The sequence below is a fragment of the Scardinius erythrophthalmus genome, assembly GCF_964197995.2.
Source record: "Scardinius erythrophthalmus genome assembly, chromosome: 15".
In the NCBI taxonomy this organism is placed as follows: domain Eukaryota; kingdom Metazoa; phylum Chordata; class Actinopteri; order Cypriniformes; family Leuciscidae; genus Scardinius; species Scardinius erythrophthalmus.
Window position 1 is genome coordinate 31,639,609 of NC_138235.1, and position 21,691 is coordinate 31,661,299.

Genomic DNA, 21,691 nt, shown 5'->3' on the forward strand with positions numbered 1-21,691 from the left:
AGAAGAACACAAATGTGATGGGATCTAAAGTAATTTTTGCTTTTTCAGTATGATTGAATTGGGTCATGAAGTTAAAGTAAAAAGTTTCCAGAAAAAATAATACTCAAGTAAAGTACAGATACTCAAAAAGTGTACTTAAGTACAGTACTCAAGTAAATGTACTTTGTAACTGTCCACCTCTGATCAGCAGCAATGACATTGGTTAATAAAGTGAGATTAAATACATCAAGTATATGTGTGATATTAAACATTTAATTATTGCATGTTCGCATAATATTCTGAGTTTGCATCACACTGTTTTTATTCATGTTGAGGAATACTAAATCTTTTGTTGTGCAAGTGAGATTAGTAAATGCATGTTCACATTTAGTCTACAACTACAATAACTATCATGTTTTCAGAGCGTACACAACGCCTCTAAAACTTACTCATAATTTCTCTCAGCATGTGGAAAAGAGAGCTGTCAGTCAATAAATGGGAAGTAACCTGCATTACTTATTTGAAAAAGTAACTCAGATATTTTGTTGCACTAATGCATTACTTTACTAGTTACTTATAAAAAGTAATCTGATTACGTAACTTGTAATGCGTTACCCCCAACACTGTATACATTGTTTTTTTTGCCTATACATAGTTCCCACAGGCCAATTAATGTCACGTGACCTCCCCGGAGACGCCATCTTTGATGGCATAAGCTGCTGTGTTTACAAAGTTTTACAAGCAAATTTCGAATATTTCTTTCTGTTTATAATGTTACGAAAATCATGAAGAGACAAAGTGACAGAGACTATAAAGAGATTATAAAGAGACTCTATTAACACAAGACAGAGAGAGGTACAATGCGAAAATTTCAGTAATAAATGGTGTGGATCCGTATGCGCTAACGCTGTCTGTCTGTCTGTCTGTCTGTCTGTCTGTCTGTCTGTGTGTGTGTGTGTGTGTGTGTGTGTGTGTGTGTGAGAGTGAGAGAGAGGCGCGGGCGCGATCGAACAGTGGAAACAATGTTGTTTTATATGTTTTTAATACCTGGTCATTTTGTTCATACAGGACATCATTCAAACTGCAAAGTGTTAACTTATATTTGTGTACACTCGCAATAAAACACAACATTGTGCACCTGACACAAAGTGCTCTGAGCAAATTCTTGCGTGTTTTGAGGGAGTTTCTTTCCTGTTTATCCTCGCCAGCCATAACCTCCGTCGTTGTTCTGACAAAAGCTTAGTTTTCTCACATTCATGAAGTCTAATGACGGGTATACTGTAAAATCCAAATTTAACTGAACCTCCGGCACGATTTGAACATCCATTGACCCTGCAGGAGATGACCATTTTCACTTTTTATCACGAAATTAACTTCTTCTTCTAATGTTCTGCCCACAGAAATGGCGCCGGGTCGGCAAATGCCCGTATGTTGTGACGTCATGTAGGAACTATATATATAAAATGTTGTTCTATAAATGTGGCAGTTTACATGAGGCCACGTTGCACAGCTTTAGGTTTTAGTTAAAGAACAGAACTGCTGATTAAGTTCACTCTATTTTCAGATATTTGTAGATGTAATTTTAGTTCTCTTGAACCAGCTGCAGGGTTTGACCCAGATAGGCCACACTGACTCCCAGGTGTGGGCGGCTGAAAACTCCCTGCAACTCTTTCACTCTGTGCTGTGGACCTTTCTGAGGAAAACCGAACTGCTTTACCAGCTTTTGTGTTTTTGTAAGTGGGTCGGACGGTGCTCTAGTGTACTCCGGTGCTGCAGGCGCTCTCTTCATTAGCAATGGGGTGGTGTCAGAGGGCCCAGGTAATGCGCTCCCATGGCGCTCGGCGAAGGGGACGGTCATTAATCAGCGGGACACGGCACCGGAGCCGAGCACATCATTAGGCCCTGAAACACCACGGGATGCTGAGGTCACGCTCCCCTGACCCTGCATCAATAAGGCCAGGGATGGTGACTTAAAGGCGGGTGTATTTCTGGCTGATGCTATGGTGGGCCAAACAGAAAGTGATGCTGCGTTTATTATTGACCAAGATGCATTTGTTTATCATCGTTCGAGGCCGCTGTTACTCCCTTTTAAGCATTGATGTGAAGGCAGCGGAGTTAAAAGGATATATTATGCAGCTTAGAGAGACACCAAACCAACAACTTTCATTCAATTTTCATTATAAAGCCATTTTTTTCTAAAAGCCAGAATGCTTCACAAAGTGAACAGCAAATCAGAACACTGCCAGATTGCACAAATCCAAGGTATATTTGCTCTTTAATATTCAACGTATATCCTCTTTGTTTCTTTCAGATCTTGGTGAACTCCATTACCCAGCCTGCACTTCTGTATGAGAACGTGGTGGTGAGCGAAGGGAAACCAATTTTGAGGGACATGTTGTTCAGCCCAGACCATCAATACATCTACACGCTCACAGAGAAAGAGGTAAGACTTCAGGGAGTGTGCTGTTTGTGATGGTCGACGTGTTTTATTTGGCTAGAATGTTCTAAGGAGCCCAACGGACAAGCTGTGTGGTTTGGTCACGCACATGAGTCCCCAAAGAGGCCAAATAGAAAAGAAGAACACACAGAGAATGAAAATGAAGCGACACGTTTTCCAAACGCTTGGTTGATATAACACGAATGGAAGTATGAGAATTTAGATTTTCTTAAGTTCAGTGTAGCCATTGTTCGCCTTAATTTTTTACATTTATGCATTTGACAGACGTTTTTATCCAAAGTGACTCACTGTGTGTTGCATTTTAAGGCTTACATTAGATCAGTTCCTGCATTTCCTTGGAATCAAACCCATGTCTTTTGAGTTGCTAGCACCGTTCTGTACTTTTTGAGATCCTGGAAATGCTTACTGCACAAGAGCACTTGTTGGTGGCCTTTCCTTTGTCGTCTGGTCCAACCTATCCTTTTTTTCATTTTAATTTTAAATCGAGTTAGTTTTTATGGGGGGGGGAACTAATGGTTGTAAAACTACATAAGTTTGTTTTGACACAATATAGGCTTTTCTACACTAAAATTAGCATTATTACTGTATGTATTTTGTCTAACATGAATTTTAACAGAACACGTTGCCTATTTTTTACAACCTTTGTTATTATTATTTTTTAGTTTTTTTTTTATTTATGATTATGTTGAGACATTTTATTGAACTAAGCAAATTCACATAAGTCATAATAATTAACTTTTATTTTAATATTTTTTTGCAAATAAATGTATATGTAGGCACAATTTATTTATGTTCTAACTAATCGTTTAAAGTCTGTGTGAACTGGACGTTGCGGCAGACTTTACCTCAGTATTGTAACGAGTGAAACGGAATATTGAATGAGAAAAATAGAGGGCGTGGCTTGATTTTTTTTTTTCCTCTGGGAATTTATTGGATCTAGAAAAGCTCACTGTCTACCCAAGCCGTCAAACTGACGTCATCAGAGAAGGAAGGCCATTCCAGAGGGGAAGTACATTTTCAGATTTTGATTAGATTACGAATACAATTTTATTTTGTTTGTGAATTAATTTGCACGGATTAATTTTTCATCACAAGACTAGAAATGTGCGCCAACATAGTAAATGGGGTCAATTTTGATTTCATCCTGACTTGGATCCTGTTTTTTTTTTTTTTTTTTTTTTCAGATAATAAGAATTCAAATGTGTCCAAACATTTGATTGATAAATATATACAGTAGCTGGGTTGGACTTAAATTTTTACGAATGTATGAAATTTGAAGATGCTGTATTTTTTACAAAAAAAAACAAAAAACAATTCAGAATGTGTATTATTCAACATGCTGTTCTTTTATTCTGCACAGATTCACATGGTGAATTCGTTAGACTGTGTATGAATGTGAGCATGTGTGAAAAAGAGAGACCCGGAGCGTCTCCTGATTGTCTGCACGTGATATTCGACACTGTGTCGGGCCCCTTCCCACTTTTACACACACACACACACACACACACACACACACACACACACACACACACACACACACACACACACACACACACACACACACACACACACACACACACACACACACACAAGCGGCGGCGCCTCTGGTAATTCACCACTTATCAGAAAAAATTGAGGAAGGGCTTCTCTGATCTTTTTTGATGGAAAAGAAAGCGTCCAAACCCTCCGTCACCCCCACCCCCACCAATCCCCCCTTTTTCACTCAGACCGAAGGCTGGAGAATTCTCTCTCTCCTCTTTTTCTCCTTCCGTCTCGCTCCTTCCTTTGTTTTCCTCTCGCCTCTTTCTTTGTGCTTTCATGTTCTCCTCACTAAGGGCTGATTGGAGTGCTTCCTGTCTTCCTCTCATTAAAGGGCATTTCCTTCATCACCGTAACCCCATTCACACTCCGCTGGCCCACACCGCCTCTGATTAGAGCACCGCGCCTAAGCGCCAGCCTCAAAAAGTCCTTAAAACCTGATCAAATCCAGGCATGAAAGCATTTATTCTACCGTTTAATGTCAGAGATTAAGAGGAAATACATGTGACAGAATCATTGCAGGCATTTAAATAATGTATCATGTTATTCACATGTTCATGCTGAGATAAATGTAAGAGAGCTTTTAGAATGGAAATAGATGGCAAGAAACCTTCACGGAAGTTCATGTTGATGGCATGAAGATGGCTCTTGCTAAGTTGTTCTCTCTGCATCAACAACCCGCAGGTATTCATGGTAACCTAGATGAGAGGGAACCGGAAGCACCCTCACAACACTTTCTATGAAACCTGTGTTGTGCGTTAGAAAGATATTTGAATGCATTATAAAGTAATTTGATTTGATCTCGCAAAGCTTGTCAAGACCTTGTATAGTATATCTCTGCTTGTTTGCAATTAAAGGGTAAATAATGAACTGGTTGTTTGAATAAGTACTTCATTTTCTTTACTCAAGAAACACTATATATATATATTTATATATATATATATATATATATATATATATATATATATATATATATATATATATATATATATATATATATATATATATATATATATATAAAGACTTATGTTTTGTTTTTGAGGAGTGGAGAAGAGTGTCTTTGCTTTTGTCAGTCTAGCATTTGTTGTCAAGTCACAGCCAATACTGTCTTAAATAGCCTTTGCATAACACTTTGCCTTTAATAACATGAGATTTGGCAAAATGACAGATTAATTTTTATTTTAATTTTTTAAATTGTCAATCATTACTGCAATGCAATATAGCTCAAATAAAATCATACATTTGCAGTACTGTAGTGCCAGAAATTCTGTATTTTCATAATCAAATTGCAAAAAAAAGTCCTTACTACTACTACTAGTTTGAAAAAAAGCATACTACTGGTTTAATGCATAAATTATTAAAATATTACAATTTTTTTTTATTACTTAAAAATATTTATACGTCATGGTAATATTTGTTTGTCCTTCCTTTATGCTGATTTCAGTTTAGAAAATAAATCCTGTCAAGACTGGATGAGATTCCTTGCTGTGGTACATTAATGTAAATATAATAAAAATATAAATAAAGTCCCAATGCATTACAGTATGTAGCTGTCATACTTGCTATTAAATGCATTGAAACTGATGTCATGTCAAAATAATGTAAACAGGTCAATAAGTATTGGTCTTAAAATAGACTTTTCTTCTTGTTTTTGTGCAAAATATGCATTCTTGTTTTTTTGTGGGGTTAGTATGACACTGTGCTCTTGTGAGATTCACTTTATAATACATATTGTAATCATATTTTGTCATAAATAATTCAAGCTACAGTTTAAAATACTTACCTATTCATGGCTACACCTTTAAAGAGTCATGATTGTTGATCGTACATTATGCTCTAGATGGCTCCATGAATAGGTTAGTATTATAATGTATTAAAACTGCTTTTAATTATTTACAAGAACATGCAACTGATTCAATGGGTATTATGGATGCATTAGGAATACATTTACAATATACACAGGCTTCATAGAATGTGTTAATATTAATTTCCCAATAACTCATTTTTGGTGAACAAGATATTGCTAGCTCGAGGGCCACATTCAAATGTAGACGAGAAATAACAGGCAAGGAGAAAATGTCCGGTCACATGGCATCTGACCTTTTATCGCTCTGTAATTTACAAAATAAGCCCAACTGCTGACCTTTAACCTCATCGAGACCCTTAGGTTTAAGATCCAGAGTCTTTTACTATTTAGTACAGTTGCTCAAAGCAGCGTTCTGAAGGAGAGATCTAGACTGACAATGTTAGATGATTTTGCCTCTGCTTTGAATGCATTCACCGTAATGGTTCCCAATACACACACACGCACACCTACAGCCTAGACATACGAAAACACGTTAGCTGCTCCAACACTGCGATCCATCAGCGCTTGGCGATAATTGTTTTTAATGTACCACGTCTTCAGATGGAAAAGGTTCTGTAATTGGTATAGATGGTTTCTGTATGAGTGCCTCTGATACGGACGGCGTGGAGATTGCATGTTGAGAGGGCGGGCTTGATAACCCTTCAACACATTAACTTAGCGCGAGGAGCGTTAGGCTAACGTTCTTTAAATGGTGCTGTGTGTATTCGCTCGGACTGATATTGATTTAAGTGCAGCTGTAAATGGCTTTGTTGGGAAAGAAGGTTTTATGGAGGAAGAATATTTGAACTATTATACAAACGAGGGGGAGGAAGTGCTTCTCTTACAGGAAGTTGTGCACATAGCACTAGCGGTGGCCACACAGGGTGATGCTTTCTCCTCCTCTGAAGTAACTTTTCTGGAGATGTAGCCAATGCTTGGTGATGCCAGGGTGCTTTTAGTGTTTCTATGCAGTGAAAAAGGATCAAAGTTGTAAAGAGTGTTTCACAAGAAAATACTATTTTAGTCTTTGTACTTCAAAATATGTTGAATTCAGTATGTTACTTGCGTTTCTTTCTTTATATATATATATATATATATATGTTTGTATTTATATATTTATTTATATATACATATATATATATATATATATATATTTGTTTTATTTTTTTATTCACTAACAATTTCTGTATGAAAATGGTAAAAAATAATGAAAATTAAACCCTACACCAAATGTTTTGGATATATTTAACACATAGATAGCAGTGATGCTATTCTTAACCAAAACTCAAAAGAGAACTATAAAGCTGCAATAAAATACAATATAATAAATAATACTAAAATGGTCTCTACTGTAATTCAGAAGAGCCCACCAGTAAGATTTCTTTGATATTCAGATCTGATATGAACCAAGCCATATCTACAGTGTAAGTCTGATTGTTTTTATCTCTTGTATTTATTTCTTTGGAAGTAGTAGCACACCTCTCCTCAACAAAGTACATTTGAAGTATCATTCATATATATGGATCATATAGAGCTATATACATGTAAATAGCTTTAAAGTGTAATACTATAATTTTATACTAAAAAAAACAACAACAAAAAAACAACAACCTTAAACTGGGTTTTAGAGCGGTTTGATGCGATTTAGGCTGGTTTAGCTGGCCGACCAGGCTTGGAGAGCTAGGACAGTTTTCACCAGGCTTAAGGGTTTTATTCTAAACAATTTCATGGTCCACTTTTCACAATCAAAGCCTAATGGATAAAATCAAGCCCTATCCTGCATTGTTTCTTACTTACTATATTTTGTCACAGTTGTCATTTGCATTACTGTTATCTTTAAGTGCATCTGTAAAATTCATCCACAAATGTGTTTCTGGTTTACTGTGTCCACCTGCATGAGTGGGTTTGGACATATGGGATGAGGTGAACGAGTTTCACACGGAGGCCGCTCTCTCTTTTAGTCTGTAGCACACCAAGACCCAGAGGACCGAGCAAAAGAGAGAAGTGGAAATTAATTGGTTTGAAGCAATTTGTTCTGTCTTCTTTCCTTCATCTATCTTTTTTCTTTTCTTTCTGCCCTCTCTTTTAAGTGGCCCTCCTCCTATGGAGGAAGGAGTCAATGGGAGAGATGCCCCAGGGGTCATTTTCTTTCAAATAGCGGGTCCTCTCTCTCTCGCTCGCTCCGTCTCGCTGAGATATTGCCGCCTCTTTGAGAACTGACAGCGGTCGTGGGAGATAGATTGTGATTGGATCACTCCGGCTTCCTTAAAGCCATCTTTCATTAATTTTTCTCTCCCCACGTTCACTTCTTTCCCTGTTTATCGTAATCTGAGGCATCTCGCCATCTCTCTTGTCAACAGCAGCGGCTAACAAGCCTCCGTCGCGTGTCTAGCCTGAGTCACGTATTTCTTCCTCCAGGTTTTATTATGTTTGAGGAGGTGGACGAACGGCGACCGGTGTTCTCTCGTGAAAGCCAGAGATGTTATTGCTCCCCTTTGAATCTAGCGAACAAAAACTTTCCGTAAACGCAATCACACCGTAATCCGGCGTTCCGATCCGCCCCACATTTTAATATGTTGACTTCCGTACCTCAGGCTTACAGAGATATCACACAGCATTAGAGAAGAGACCAATGTTCACTGATATTGCTGTTTCTTTCCCCATTTTCTCGCTGATCTGGAGAAAGATGTGTCGTATGTTGTGCACGTCCGCCTCCCCCTTTGCTCCTTAAATTTTTTTTTTCTCTTTCTCCATTTTGTATCTCTTCATTGGATAATAGAAACGGCAGGCGGAGGCGCATGTTGTGCCTCAAACATCAAAAACTCCATTTCGTCGGGTTGACAGAACAATTTTCCATTTCCCATATTCACACCCACTTAATTAAAAGTTGCTGATAGCCCCGACATCTCTTTCCCCCGCTCTGGGGTCCGCGGGAAGACATAAAGCTGTCCCATACTAAGCGAGAAGAAACTTCGATTAGCGTTAGCTTGATTTAAACAGCGCTCGCTGCCGTTCGGACGATAAACTTTACAATGTTTATCTGAGGCTTGGAGGAATTTCTGAAAAAAATAAAAAAAAAGGCCATCAATGGATTTGTCAGTTTGGTGTATTGCTCATGTAGTTTGGGGAGATATTGTTTATGCTTTTTGGGTGACTCATGAAAACCTATCAAGAACGTGTCCAGCTCATATATCGCATCAAATTGAAAAGAAAGAAATATGATATTTTATTTGGACTTCCAAGAAAATGATTTGGTTTATTGATAATGCATTTTGATAATGTTTTCATGATTTTGAAGCACATTCAACCTCAAAAATGTCATCTTTATAATGCAAAATTCTCATTCTCATTGCTGTAATGAGGAAGAATATTTACTATAATTACTATAATATATAAGAATATATACTATAACACTAGAATTTCTATAGTCTCTCTCTCTCTCTCTCTCGCTCTCTCTCTCTCTCTAAAACAGTAATAGTATTTCTATAATAGTTGTAGTTAGTTAATGTTGTCTCAATACTGAAATTTCCTTGAAAATAATAGCTTACACACAGAACAGGATTAGAATTTTTGAATTGTTGAACTAAAAAAAAAAAAAGACAAGTAAACAGTCGGTAATCAAATAAGAAATCAAAGTAATCAAATGTGAAGACTATCCAGTGTTATTTTGTTGTAAAAATTAAGATTAATGCTTACAATTAAAGTTATAAAAGTTATTCAGTCAAGAGCTTTTTTTGCTCTTTGATTACCATGACAGGTTTATTAGACTGCTGTCACTTTAAGAAATATCAATATTTTTGACAACACTAGTTGGTAGTAATATTAATTGTACTACCTTTTATTTTATGCTTAAATGTGCGCAATTGCCATGCAAATGTCAAAGTGCATATATATATTTTTTAACTACAATATATCTTAGATTGTATTTCAAATATTTATTTATTGATGTCTGTCTTTATTTTGGTGTGAAATATGACCTGGACATGTTTCTGTGAGACTGACCGACTTTCAACAGCGGCGTTTGGCTCCATCACCAAGCATAATGCCCAGTGTGTGTCCGCTGTGGGAGCATATGTGGGCTTGAAAGCATGTGTATATTTGTACATGCGTATCACTCCCTCTGTTAGAAGCTTTTGATCAGAACGACAGTGCTTGTATTGTTTCCTCACATAGCTGCACCTCATGGCTTCTGTGTAACACAGTACAGTGAGGAAACTCTACACGTCTCTCTCTCTCTCTGAAGGTCAGTGTTCTTCTGTACTCCTCTATCAGAGGGCCGAGAGGAAGTATCAGCTGGCTGTAATCTGATTTGTGTGGCGGACGTCTTAATATAGGCAATGTGACAAGATGGAAGGAGAAACTGCCAGCTCTTCAGTTCACTCTATGTGTGTGTGTGTTCAAGTAGAAGTAAATGTATATGCTAGCAGTCACACGTTTGGACACACTTGAATACATTTTCGTTTTAAATCTTAATAATATTTCCAAAAATGTTTGGGCACATTACTTTTTGTAATTTGTTAGTCTCTTATCAAACCTGAAGTTATTTGATCAAAAATACTGAAAAACCTGAAATATTGTGAAATATTATTAAAACTGAAAATAATGATTTTCTATTTGAATACACTTTACTCCAGTCTTCAGTGTCACATGATCCTCCAGAAATCATTCTAATATGCTGATTTATTATCAATGTTGGAAACAGTTGCATTGCTTAATATTTTTTTATAACTTGTGATATTTTTTTCTTTGATTAATAAAAAGTAAAAAAAAAACAGCATTTATCTTGTATAACAATATACACTACCGTTCAAAAGTTTGGGGTTAGTCATTTTTTTATTATTTTTTTTTTTTCAGAAATTAATACTTAATTCAGCAAGGATGAACGTTTGGACACACGTTTGGACACACTTGAATACATTTTCGTTTTAAATCTTAATAATATTTCCAAAAATGTTTGGGCACATTACTTTTTGTAATTTGTTAGTCTCTTATCAAACCTGAAGTTATTTGATCAAAAATACAGAAAAACCTGTAATATTGCGAAATATTATTAAAACTGAAAATAATGATTTTCTATTTGAATACACTTTACTCCAGTCTTCAGTGTCACATGATCCTCCAGAAATCATTCTAATATGCTGATTTATTATCAATGTTGGAAACAGTTGCATTGCTTAATATTTTTTTTATAACTTGTGATATTTTTTTCTTTGATTAATAAAAAGTTAAAAAAAAGAACAGCATTTATCTTGTATAACAATATACACTACCGTTCAAAAGTTTGGGGTTAGTCTTTTTTTTTTTTTTTTTTTTTTTTTTTAAGAAATTAATACTTAATTCAGCAAGGATGAGTTAAACATAAATATTAAAATAAAAAGTGATAAAAAGACTTATATTGTTAGAAAATATTTCTATATGGAAAAATGCTGTTCTTTTAAACTTTTTATTTATCAATGAATCCTGAAAAAAAATATCACAGGTTCCAAAAAAATATTAAGCAGCACACCTGTTTTCAACATTGATAATAAATCAGCATATAAATGATTTCTGAAGGACTGGAGTAATGATGCTGAAAATTCAGCTTTTCATCACAGAAATAAAGTACATTTTAAAGCATATTAAAAAATAAAGCCATTATTTTAAATTGTAATAGTATTTTACAATATTACTGATCAAATAAATGCAGGCTTGAAAAAGAGACTTCTTTCAAAAACATTAAAAATAGTAATGTCCAAAGCTACACACACACACACACACACACACATTATTATACATATTGTGCCGTGAGAAGTGGTGCGCCCTTTGAATTTGAAGTGTGTCCAAATTTTGACTGGTAGTGTAAACATAACCACGCAGGGAAAGACACTTACAGCAATTAAAACCAAATCACAGTTCACCTCACAGCTGGACGAAGCTATTTATTGCCTTCACACACTCATAATTTTCATTCTTTTGCTAGCTTTTCTTCTCTGCTAGCCTCTTTTTCCCCCATTCCGTCATTTTGCAACACTTAATTTGTTCTTTTTTCCCTTCTCACCGTGATTTTACTGAGGAGATCGTCCAGACGTGACATAGTGACCAAGTGAGCCATTCCAGATGCCAGATGTTGCCATGGTGATATACATAAACCATGCACGTTGCACACACACAAATCCTTGAATGTGTGCTGGTATTGATAAAGCAGGAGGTTTATTGAGCTCGTAGCTGGAGACTTGCGTTCAATAACACTGCACCGTGAAGGCCGTTTCTTCTCGCATATTTGCCCTGTGAGAACCATGGATGGAATTTCGAGTTTGTTTTAGCATTTGACATATTTATAGGAGGTGAAATAAAGAGATTGGGAAATGAAGTGACTAAAATACTGAACATTAATTATGTTTTATTTCTTGTTCATCATGTTAACAGGGAGGTTGCTTTATATAACCCAGTCAAAAGCTACCATTTAAAACTAATTATAGAGTATTTTAAGTATGTAACCAAACTTGATCTTAAAGTAGGAGCTGTAGATTATAACTGTCTAAATCGGTGACCAATATGATGGCAGTGACGTGTGGTTCCTCCAGAGGGGGCGGAGTCTGCATGTCAGCATACTGTGCTGATTAGACAAACTGTTGATTATACTGTCAAGTTAGTGCTTTGGAAAGTATGTCTGATATAATAAAACAATTATTTTGTGGGTCTTTTGCCACTCTATTGATGAAGAGAATAAAAAGAGAGCAGGAAATCATCGGAGAGAGAGAAATGGACAGATCTGAACACACACGTCTCACGTTTCTTGATAGAACATGTGCAGTAACCGCTAGTTCATGTCTCTTTAAAAAAAAAAAAAAAAAAGCATCAAAATATTGTTTTATATGTTTCAAATTAAAACTTGACGTTGACCCTGATCAGTGAAAAGGAAGCGAAGAGAATCATTGAACATATTTTTAAAAGAAATTAATACTTTTATAAATACTTTCTGCTGTTGTTTTGAGCATTCTGATCATCTAAGAATCCTGAAATTAAACACTTTATGGTTTCCACAAAAAGTTTTACCTGCTTTAAAAGCAATAAGCTACAAAAGGTTGTGAGTTACCATGATTTTACCATGGTTAAATAAACCCCCATAACTGTGGTAAAATCACTGCCTCAAGTTGGCTCATATTACACTTTGAAATATTCCTCCACACCAATATGATTAAAGACATCAATATTCAATATTAAACGTACAGTATGGAATTTTTCGCCACTAGGGGTCGCTAACCTCTTTACAATAACAAAGGTGTAGTTTGATGACGCAGCACATGCTAAGAATTATGGATCTTGTCGTCAACGTCAAGCCGACCGATCTAATAATGTTTATGGTTGACTGAATACATCGATGCTTTTATCATGACTGTGATATGAAGCAGTTCGGGATTGCTAAGAGACAGCTATCAGCTCCAAACGGGACGCGAGTCCCGCGGATGTAAAAGGAATACGGACATTTCATTCTACCGAACTACACGCTGAATTACTACTCACAGGTCAGTTTATTAGACAAATTAAACTTGTGAGGTAACGCAGCGCTGTTTCACTTGGTCTAACATTACACTAGCACACTAAACTGCATTTGAATGTGTTGAAAAGTATGTGTTAGTTTGTCTGTATGAGACTAGCAGTAAGCTAGATCAACATTAGAATAACATACAGATCATATTCTGACATTTTATCATTGTTGAACTATAGAACATTGATTAGTTTTATGTAAATGTGCTCACCTGTTTAATAAAGCACATGCAGGAGCGGTCGAAGTCTCGGACGTGGAGCTCTCGTTTATATACTGTCTATGGGAGCTCTCGGCATCTCGAAAACACTGCGCTGATATTGATTCTCGTTTTAGTTCTCCTTTTTTATCCAAAGTCTGCTTGCCATGGTCCATAATGTTTGAACGAAACAACAACAGCATGCAAATAGACATTGCGAACTCCACAGTTGTCCGCGTCTGTCGCTTTGGTTAATCAGAGGGCTCTGCTCATAGCTCTGGTTACCATGGCAGTACGAGAGGAAACGATAGGCGGAAACGCGGATATGACGCCATTGACCGCGACAAAACGGAAATAAAGAAACGTGCCGTGTCTAAAAATTAAATTCAAATTTCTCCTGGTTTGAAAGTAGTTGGAAACAGTCGGGATCATGTAAGTACACAACTAAAAAAAATATATATCATAGATATAGTGATTTTTGCTCATTTTAAAGCGAAAAAGTTACATATTGTGCCTTTAAGTATATTTATCAGTCGAACTGTAGAATGTGTACAGCTGCCAAGCAGCAGTAACTTGGCATATTACTAAGGTATCAGTTGATTTATAGTCACAGGTGTGAATATTTTGACATTTTTGGCTTTACAGATGTACTATAATTTCAAATTTGGTGTTACAGGTGTGTCCCGTCAGTTATATGACCGCAGATGTTGCGTCCCAGGATGCTGTTATCATTGAAACCTCATCACCCTGACCCAGATTAAGCATGGACATTTACCCCTCAGGGCTTTCATTGGTTTGATGGCGATACATAATTAATGTTTGATGTGGGAGATATTCTTTAAGAAATGGAACCTATATTAGCAGAGCTTCACCTTTGCAGCTTGGCTTAATGTGGATCTGGAGTAACAAGTACTCTCACCGTGTACCGAGAAACAACCTGCAAATGGTTTTGGCCGCATGGAATCTCTCTCTTCTCTCATTCTCTTTCTTTTTTCCCCCATTCATCCTCTCCCTCTGGGCTGTGTCTGGCTTCCTGGCCATGATCTATGGTTTCATCTGCCATTTCTTCTTTTGTGCAAGGCCAAATTGAAGATAGATGAACAGGGAGGGCTAAAAACGGGGGCGTTAAAAGAAAGAAAAGGCCTCCTAGTCTAGAAAGTTTGCTCTTTCTAAATTAGTGTCATTTTAAAGGGGGGGGAGGGGCAAAAGATTGACCTATTCATTTGGACTGCGTGTTCATGGAAAATGTGCACTTGCTCTCTGAGGTGTGTGTGTGTGTGTGTGTGTGTTTTGGGGATGAAAAAATAAGCCATCGATCATCACAGCCTCCTTTAGAGCATGACCAATTTTTGGCCCAAATTGCACAGATGGCGCAATTACATGCGGTGGGTTCGTCCAAACCTCACACAGAATAAAGAAAACACACCATCCTCAATTACATCTGCACGCCGTTAGAATTCTGACAGGGATCGGGAACGAGGCGTGAGGAATCATTATTAATATTTTTTTTAGTTAAATATTTTGTTTTATATATTTTTATATTTTAATTTCTATACTGTTATATTTATTTTATATTCAATCAAACTTTAATTTAGTTTTATTTTCTTCTTTTTACATGATTTTATATTTAGTAAAATGTTTTGTTATATATTATGCAATTTAGTATATTATTATATATATTAGTATATTATTTATATTATCTTAGATTTATTTAACACTTTATTTTATATTTATTATATTAATGATATATTTCTAGTTCAATATTTTTGTTTATTTTGACTTTATTTTATTGAAAAACAAACATATTATGTCATGGCAATAATTCAACTGTCTCTTTTTATTTTGTATTTTGCACTCTTATGAGGGGTCCAGGCTCATTTCAGACCCGCTGAGTTCGAACACAGCTGAATGTTGCTACGCTCTCTGATTGAGATAATTTTCCATTGTGACCCAAATGCCTCGTGCCTCATTTTGCAGATGTTATTTATATTTAATACACCCCTTGCTTCTCCTCCTCCTCCTCTTGTAGAGAGATGAATGGTTTCTCTTTCAGCCGTTTAAATAGAGAGGGATGAGAGCTCTCTCTCTCTTTCGTATGAATGGCTGCTGTATAATAGTCTCCAGCCCTGACGTTTAAACAAAGAGCAGAGGTAGGACACAATACTCAACTCTCCGATTGGAAAATCGGCTTAATTGAAATGTTCCAGACTCCGAACACTCCCTACCACAAAGAACTGCAATCTCTCATTCTTTTATGGCAGGCCCCAAAAAAACCAGAACCACAACACTTTGTATTTGATATGTCAAACTGTTGCATTAGTACTCTGTCGTCTGCCATTTTCTTTGTCTTTTTTCCTCCTTTTAATCCTTTTGTCCTTTCGTATTAGGCCTACAACCTCATAAATCACAGCGTAAACACGGTATTTTGCACTTAAAATACTCACAACTTTGTCCACCACTTTGGACTTTATTTGAGCTTGTTGCAAGCATCCTATGATGCCTATATAAATAAAAATGCTGTCTAGGTAGGGAGCTGTCTAGATCTGGAATGGAGCCAGTCTCTTGAGAGCCGATCGATTGCCAGTCAGACATTATGATGGCTGAATGAAACTATATGAAAGTAGACATGTGTAGGTGGCTCTCAATATTTCTCAGCGAGTTTCAGCAAGCTGTTCTCTATGTTGGACGTTTGTAATATGCAAGATGTCTGTGTGAATGAGTAAGTGTGTGTTTGTTGAACTGCTGACAGTGATGGTGAATGTCGCAACCTCTGTTTTGGGCCGCAGTGCTCAGATTTCACAAAGCACTCTGAAAGCATCAAGCAGGTTGATCATTAGATTTTTCCATCTGTCTGTCTTGCCATAGCAATGCCGTAATTGTGGGTTCGATCCAGCATCAACATGATAAAATGTATAGCCTACCTTGAATTCAAAGTAAGCCACTTTGGATAAAAGCATCTGCCAAAAACAAAAGGAGTTTCCTACAACCAAAACTAAACTGCATCTATAAATGTGCACTAATATACGGACGAAAACTCAACTTTATTTGCTCTAGACGCTAATGCTATTTGCTTCATTGCTCTTTCCTTTTTATACTGTTTTTTAAAAATGGGGGATGGAATTTGTCAAAGAATTTCTGTGGTATATAACAGTATTCAACAAATCCTGTCAAATGAGCTTAACTTGAAAATTTCTCTCAGGACACTTAGAGCTGATTCCAGTCAGAATCTGGCGTTAGCATATAGCTAAGCTAACGGCTCATTACACAGCTAACTGATACTGTGTGGGAAAGTTGAAATAAAAATACATGTTGAAATAAAAACAAGTGAGATTTTGAGAATTAATTCCGAGGCTTGTGTGTCTGTAGGTGAGCCGTGTGCCGGTGGAGAGCTGTGAGCAGTACAGCAGCTGTAGCGAGTGTCTGGCTTCTGGTGATCCCCACTGCGGCTGGTGTGTCCTGCACAGTGTGTGAGTATCTTCACCTCCTGACTCCACAGCTGCTCGCACACACATACACGCACGTTTACATGGCTATATGAATGGGGACATACTGTAGACTGTTTTGTTTTAATATAAAGCTAATTGCTTTGTTGACACTATGCTTGACGTCATATATACATAGATGCCTCATTAGGGGCTGTTTCTATGGGCCTCTATGTGTAAGCGGTCCGCCATATTGGAACGGTCAAAGCTGGTATGTGAACATTTGAGAGCAAGTTGACTGAGCGGCTGCAACCATAGTTTGGCAAATATGAACATCTATATCTGCAATAGACTTCAGGAGATGATTATGCTAAACTAACACAATACAACCAGACGAAGGCCTGCACAACAGCTAACACGACATAAAAAGTTAACATACTAAAAGTAAAAACATTAAAAATGTAAGTTTCAAAACCAGAAGCTGTGCAATGTTATCACATCATTCTTACTGCGAGTAACGACACGCTGAACGTTCCAAGATGGCGGGTGCGCCGACATGTCTGCCATCGCAGTATACATATCTATTCGTTACGTAACAAGTTTACAATGACAATTTGTCTGTTCATGCTCAAAATGAAATGTAATTTTGTTTGGTTTTGTTTGGACAAAAACATGAAATGCTTGATGAATAAACCCATCATGTTATGTCATGGAAATGATTCAGCAGTGCCTTCGGGAGTCTCTGAGGGTCCAGAAATCCACCAGAACCCCTCATTTTGAACACTACTAAATTATCCTTCCTCATCACACAACACAGTGTTTACCTTCCGAATCTATTCAGCTTTCTAATAAAGTATGCGTTTGATCTCCCTGGTCGATTATTCTTAGAAATCAATAGTAATGGCGTTGTCCCTCCTGCTGAGTAATATTTGTGTTTAGATGTTCACGTAAGGACCGCTGTGAGAGAGCTGATGAGCCCCAACGCTTCGCCTCCAGACTGGAGCAGTGCGTCCGACTCACGGTGCAGCCCAGCAATATTTCAGTCACCATGTCTGAAGTTCAAGTAAGTGTGTGTTTGTTTGTGAATGAAATCTCTTTTGTTGTGATCAGATTATTATTTGGATAATTGAAAACCCGTTGGTGGTTTATGTTATGCACATTCAGCTATGTACGTAATATTAATAAGGCTTTTTTTCTTACCTTGTTGTTTTATTGTCCTTTCACAACATAAAAAAAGACAACAGACACTTTGCTCTTGGTTTTTGCTCACCTAATTAAATCTATGGAAGCTTGTTTCCGCCTCAGAAAAAAAAATTAAAAAGGTAATTGTGTGTAATTGTTTAAATCTCGCAATTCTGACTTTTTATCTAAAAATTGCGTAATATAGTCGCAATTGTGTTCTAAAGTCAGAATTGCATGATATAAAGTCGCAATTGTGTGTTCTAAAGTCAGAATTGTGAGAGATAAACTCGTAATTCTGAGGAAAAAAGTCAGTCTTTTTTTCTTAGTATGGACTTTTTTTCTCTCACAATTTCAACGCAATTCTGACTTTATACCACGCGATTGTGAGTTTATATCTCGCAATTCTGACTTTTATATCTCGCAATTCTGACTTTATAACACGCAATTCTGACTTTATATCTCGCAATTCTGACTTTATATCTCGCAATTCTGACTATATATCATGCAATTCTGACTTTATGTCTCGCAATTCTGACTTTTATATCTCGCAATTCTGACTATATCTCGTAATTCTGACTTTATATCTCGTTATTCTGACTTTATATCTCGCAATTCTGACTTTATATCTCGCAATTCTGACTATATCTCGCAATTCTGACTATATCTCGCAATTCTGAGTTTATATCTCGCAATTCTGACTTTTATATCTCGCAATTCTTACTATATAACACGCAATTCTGACTTTATATCTCGCAATTCTGACTTTATATCTCGCAATTCTGACTTTATATCATGCAATTCTGACTTCAATATCTCGCAATTCTGACTATATCTCGCAATTCTGACTTTATATCTCGCAATTCTGACTATATCTCGCAATTCTGACTTTATATCATGCAATTGTGAGTTTATATCTCGCAATTCTGACTTTTATATCTCGCAATTCTGACTATATAACACGCAATTCTGACTTTATATCTAGCAATTCTGACTTTATATCTCGCAATTCTGACTTTATATCTTGCAATTCTGACTTAAATATCTCGCAATTCTGACTATATCTCGTAATTCTGACTTTATATCTCGCAATTCTGACTTTATCTCGCAATTCTGACTTTATATCCCGCGATTCAGACTATATCTCGCAATTCTGACTTTATATCATGCAATTGTGAGTTTATATCTCGTAATTCTGACTTATATCTCACAATTCTGACTTAATATCTCGCAATTCTGACTTCATAACACGCACTTGTGACTTTATATCACACAATTCTGATGCAATTCTGATGCAATTGTGAGTTTATATCTTGCAATTCTGACTTATATCTCACAATTCTGTCTCAAAATAGTCAGAATTGTGAGATTTAAACTCGCAACTGTGAGATAAAAAGTCGCAATTATCTTTTAAAATGTTTTATTCTATGGCGGAAACAAGCTTCCATATAAATCAACCTTTTTAAAAAATATAAAAAAAATGTTTTTATTGATATAGAGGATTTAGCTTTTTTTTATATAAAACATTTTAATTTATTTTACAATTATTTATCAATATGATTGATTTTGTGATATTGATTGTCTTCACATTTTCACTGGATTACACTTGGAATCTCGAATTCTCTATTAATAATCCCTATTAACAAGATAAGAAATTAAATGCAAAAAGTAACATTTTGAATCATCTGTCAATAAATGTCGAAAAATGACAGAAATGTTTCAGCAAAGTAAGCTTTCATGTAATATGGATTTGCATTTTGCGCAGTTAATTGTTATCAGATCTCAGTCTGACTGCACTGGAGACGCATTACGGCTAAAAATATCCAGACAGTAACTGGAAATGAAAGTCCAGGTGTCTTTTGTACAAATGTTTGTCATGCCAATAAAGCACATTCAAATTGAAATCTGTTCTTGTCTCCTGATCTGTGTTCGGTCCTACAGCTGGTTCTTCAGGCTCAGAACGTCCCCAGTCTGGTTGCTGGCGTCAACTGTTCGTTTGAGGACTACACTGAGACGGAGGGACACATCATGGGAGGACGCATCTACTGCCTGTCCCCCTCCGCACGGGAGATCGCTCCCATCACACGCAACCAGGGTAAGGTAGTAAGGCACACTCTTTTAAAAGCCTCCATCCGCTTGTTAGAAAGCGCTGAAGCTCACTGTTTGTCTGCTGGCAGGTGACAAGCGGGTGGTGAAGCTCTATCTGAAATCCAAGGAGACTGGGAAGAAGTTTGCCAGCGTGGATTTTGTCTTCTACAACTGCAGTGTCCATCAGTCGTAAGTCTCACACGGGAAAGAGAGAAGGCAGCCTCCTGTCGTCTTACTCTCTCCCTCTTTTTCTCTCTGTCGTTCTTTCGTTAAAACTAAGACAAGTTTATTTTTATGGGAGCGTGCTGTGTGTGTGTGTGTGTGTGTGTGTGTGTGTGTGTGTGTGTGTGTGTGTGTGTGTGTGTGTGTGTGTGTGTGTGTGTGTGTGTGTGTGTGTGTGTGTGTGTGTGTGTGTGTGTGTGTGTGTGTGTGTTTACTGCTTCTGAGGGAGAGAGGGATGTAATTTTTGTGTGGTGTTAGCAGTTTTTCGCTGATATCAGGGATGAGATCAGACTTTTAATGTCATTTCATTAACGACTCATGAGCATCCCTGACTTCAGCCGTCCAGCTTTACTGCTCATGAGTTATATTCCCGCAGTTCTTACATCACTCGCTCTCTCTTGCTCCCATTCCTTTGCTGAAATCCAACCTTTCTTTGTTCTCAGATCATTGAAAAATAAAGATGTCCGCAATGTAAAAAAAAAAAAAAAAAAAAAAAGTTCAAAGCTAGTCTGAAATGCATTTGTTTTGGTTTTCCTACTTTTCCAAACATTCATAAAATGTAAACATTCTTATTTTGTTTAAAGATATTGTTTAAAGATATTATTATGATAAATTATATATCTGTCACAGCCATGTTCAGTTAGTTTGTTTTCATGGACTTTCAGTTTGTTTCCATCAGTCACATGTGTTCCTTTGTTTGATTTTCCCGCCAGTCATCAGACTCATTTAATCATCAAACCTGTTTGTTATCATTTCATTATCTCTGTGTATTTAGTTCCTCTGTTTTCAGTCTTTGGTTGTCGGTCGATGTTTGCATGTTGTGTGTGTGTTTACCCCATGTTTCACACACGCAAAGTTAAACCTTCTGTGTGTTCCTGTGTTTGTTGTAATATAAAAATCACTCCGTATTGGATCCTGTCTACCTCCGTCTTCATCTTGTGACAATATCATGAATATCATAACTTTTTTTGGAATTGTTACATTTGACAACACAAACTAACTGTTATGTCATAAAAAAGGTCCTTTATATCATATTTTTTAAGAGGCTTACTGACCTTGACATACTGTTATTTCCTGTTTTATGATTTGCAGACAAATGACTACAACATGCTTTTGTGCATGTTGGTTATGCCACATTAGCTTTTATTTTGCACATGGTTATTATAGTTTTCTAAAACTAAAACCACACTTTTTGTTGCATGAAATAAAATAAATTGAACTGAAGTCAAATAAA

At 36.6% G+C, this 21,691-nt stretch overlaps 1 protein-coding gene across 2 annotated transcripts in view; it reads left to right on the forward strand.

The window, feature by feature from the left end:
* plxna1a (plexin A1a) overlaps positions 1 to 21,691 on the forward strand; it is a 203,048-nt gene that overhangs the window by 93,834 nt on the left and 87,523 nt on the right. For both annotated transcript variants that reach the window (XM_081387663.1, XM_081387664.1), the window contains exons 4-8: positions 2,291 to 2,422; positions 16,913 to 17,013; positions 17,908 to 18,031; positions 20,089 to 20,242; positions 20,325 to 20,424. In XM_081387663.1, the coding sequence (XP_081243789.1) occupies positions 2,291 to 2,422; positions 16,913 to 17,013; positions 17,908 to 18,031; positions 20,089 to 20,242; positions 20,325 to 20,424 (611 nt within the window). The remainder of the gene's footprint in view (positions 1 to 2,290; positions 2,423 to 16,912; positions 17,014 to 17,907; positions 18,032 to 20,088; positions 20,243 to 20,324; positions 20,425 to 21,691) is intronic.